Source organism: Xyrauchen texanus, chromosome 50, assembly GCF_025860055.1.
Source record: "Xyrauchen texanus isolate HMW12.3.18 chromosome 50, RBS_HiC_50CHRs, whole genome shotgun sequence".
In the NCBI taxonomy this organism is placed as follows: Eukaryota; Metazoa; Chordata; class Actinopteri; order Cypriniformes; family Catostomidae; genus Xyrauchen; species Xyrauchen texanus.
The window spans coordinates 7,357,797-7,360,807 of NC_068325.1; the positions used below are offsets into that span (position 1 = coordinate 7,357,797).

At 32.0% G+C, this 3,011-nt stretch overlaps 1 protein-coding gene across 3 annotated transcripts in view; it reads right to left on the minus strand.

The window, feature by feature from the left end:
• Positions 1-281: 281 nt before the first annotated feature.
• The window catches only part of LOC127641040 (uncharacterized), an 82,637-nt gene continuing 79,907 nt past the window's right edge, over positions 282-3,011 (minus strand). For 2 of the 3 annotated variants that reach the window (XM_052123791.1, XM_052123790.1), the window contains 2 exons: positions 1,262-1,374; positions 282-1,118 (listed from right to left, as the gene is read on the minus strand). In XM_052123791.1, coding sequence (XP_051979751.1) covers positions 1,029-1,118; positions 1,262-1,374 — 203 coding nt within the window. In that variant the 3' untranslated portion in view covers positions 282-1,028. Of the gene's footprint in view, positions 1,119-1,261; positions 1,375-1,578; positions 1,720-1,853; positions 2,172-2,278; positions 2,313-3,011 lie in introns of those variants that run through there. The other variant, XM_052123789.1, reaches the window with a different exon arrangement.

The window sequence follows — 3,011 nt, forward strand, 5'->3', positions numbered from 1 at the left end:
ACCCAACCCACTTTCACCTCTCAATGTTCTTGTAAGACTATGATAGTCCTCACAGATGCACTACAAAATTAAACTATTAAACAGATCTCATTGCATTAAGGACGTTTTTTTTTTTTGTTATATATGTAAAGTTGTTCTAAATTTGGCCTTCATTATTGTAAAATGTGTTTTCTTGTGCTTAATTCTAAATGCAGAAATATATACACACATGGACCATCATACTCTCAACACACACGCACACAAATAATTTTACACTTCAGCTAGAATGCATTGCAGCACTTTACAATTTAAACTTGTTAAACAACTTTATTGAAGGTAACCAAACCACAGACAAGTGCCAACCACACATACTGTATGTGTGAACTGTTTGCGAATGTTGGATAAGGGTCAACATATTTGACTTGTTTATTGACCAAAAACATAATCAATCTATAGTCATTGGATGTCGTTTTTTAAATACACACAATAAGCACATAACAGTAGCACAACCAGTTTCAACCAGTCATTTCTAAGTAAATTCTTATTGCATAACATCTTGCAATGGGAAGTTAAAGAGAAACAGGCTTCCCAGTATACAAAGGGCTTCTTAAAATACAGTACATAAATATACTATCTGAAGAATACTGAATGTTAGGTATCTAAGGAATTTTATAGCACATCGATAAAAGACATACACAAGAATCCTAAACAGATAAAGAACATTGTCAACATACAAATGTCATAGCTGCCAAACTGAATTTTGCTAGGTTGTTGCAGAGTTAAACAAACCTCATAAGACACTGCCCATTTAGATTATGTTTTTGCTTCATTTAAATGATTAATTTATTAAAATAAGTGACCCACTAAGATTTAAACATTTCTTGTGATAAAAAACAACAAAGTGCTAGGATTTACAGTATGGCATTGTGTAGTATCCAAATTATTTTCATAAAAAGTAATGTCATAAAAAGTAATGTCATATAGTGCCTCTCAAGCAACAATCTTTGGCACCATAAAAATGTTTTAGGTCAGTCATACTCTTGTGTACATTATTTGGGCAGATGTAGAGCAGCATAGGTGCTGTTGACTTGGCTGGATCGATACTTTTTACGCAGCTTAGAAAAGTTCACCTCAGCGTACTGAAACAGCAATGGGTAAAACTGTATTAGCATATTCATCACAGATATTTCATAATACTCTTCGATACATTTTGACATTTCAGTAATAAATGACTAATTATTACATGATTTAGTTTCACATAAACAAGCTTTACATATTTTACCTGTAATTGGTTTGGGTCTTGAGGCTGTTCTATAACTTGTGTTTGCTGTAGATCAACATTATGAAGTTGCTCTCCAGATCTTTTGTTTCCAAAAACAAATACCTTTAATAGTCCTAAGAATGACACACTGAAATCAGATTCAACAATTCCAAAACAATCATATTAGGGAAAAGACTAAATGCTTCCCTTATGCCAACTGTAATAAATGTTTTCACACATTTAAAACAACTTTACCGACCTAACAATGCCATGCCAATAGAACAATATATTAAACTGTTATAGAGCCTCAATTAACAATAATAATAAAAAGCACTCACCTGTGAGCACAATGAGCAGAACAGCAGTTAACAGAGCAAATATGAGTGTTAGAGTCTGCCATGTCTGATTGTGATGAATGTCTTTCACTTCTGTCAGATTCTGTTGAGTACACGACACTAATGTGATCTCTGTTGTTGATTCTGCAAAGAAAAAGTAAGTGTGCAATTTGTTACAGTATTATGATTGTCAGTCTACTCCATTAAAGCATATTAATACAATTATTGTGTCTGAAAACTGAATACAAACACACATTGATGACTGCAGGAGCATTTACCAATGAATTTGAGTCTGGTGCCATTGCTGAATTCTGGAGGTACTGAATCTTTCTTCATACAGTAATAAACTCCCAAATCATCAATGGTGACATTATTTATAAACAGATGACGGTGAGATTGCACTGAATATTTGTGTCTGAATGTTTTATTGAAGCATGAAAAGGTATTTGACAAAGTGCGTAATATCACCACTGGAGGATCTGGAAGTTTCAGTAATAACCAATAAATCACTCCTTCATCAAGATCACAGTTTATAGTCACATTCTGTCCCAAATCTGTCAGTTGATCTGTTTCAGCTTGACAGCATATAAATAGATCTGTGAGATTAAAAAACAATCAAACACATAATTAAGATTTTCTAATCAGCTGTGAACCAGTGACATCAAAAACATTTCATATTAATGAAACAATGTAATAAACTCACATAGTTGCAGCTGTATGATCTTCATGCTGTTGCCTTGATTAAAACACTTGACTAATGAACTCTACTTCTGTTCTTACAAGCAGAGGAAAAGTTTACCCACATCAACTAGAGGAAGTCTAAGTCAAGTTTGCTTTGACCACACTGTTCACGCTATTTCCAACTCCCAGGATACTGCATTACTTTAAAATGTTTTCAGTAAAGGATTCTGAATACTGTCACATAAAATATGTATTACACAGTATGAACCAGTACATAAAAGTAACATATTCAGAATACAAGAATACGTTTAGAATACATCTTTATAAAGGCAACACACAACTGGAAGAATTACATGTGATATGTCAGTATTATCTTATCTGAACTGCTACATCTGCATTTTCAACTAATCTAAAAATGTGGACACAAATATTTGTGTTTTGGAAGGTGGAAGAAAAACAGAAGACTTTTAAATATTTAATATTTTAACAACATTTGAATCTTTTTCATAACTCATTATTTGATTGGACTGACAAAGAATAATACAATTTTTAGTGCACTACATTCAGGAGCAGGTTTGGTTATTAGCTATTATTAATAATTATCAAGATAATGATCAATTATTAAAACCAATAGAACATTGAATAGAATCAATGTTAGCTTTTTAATCCTTTAAATCAACAATCACCAAAGATAACGATAAATTATCAAATTCAATAGGATATTAATTATTATCAAAGATAATCATTAATTATTC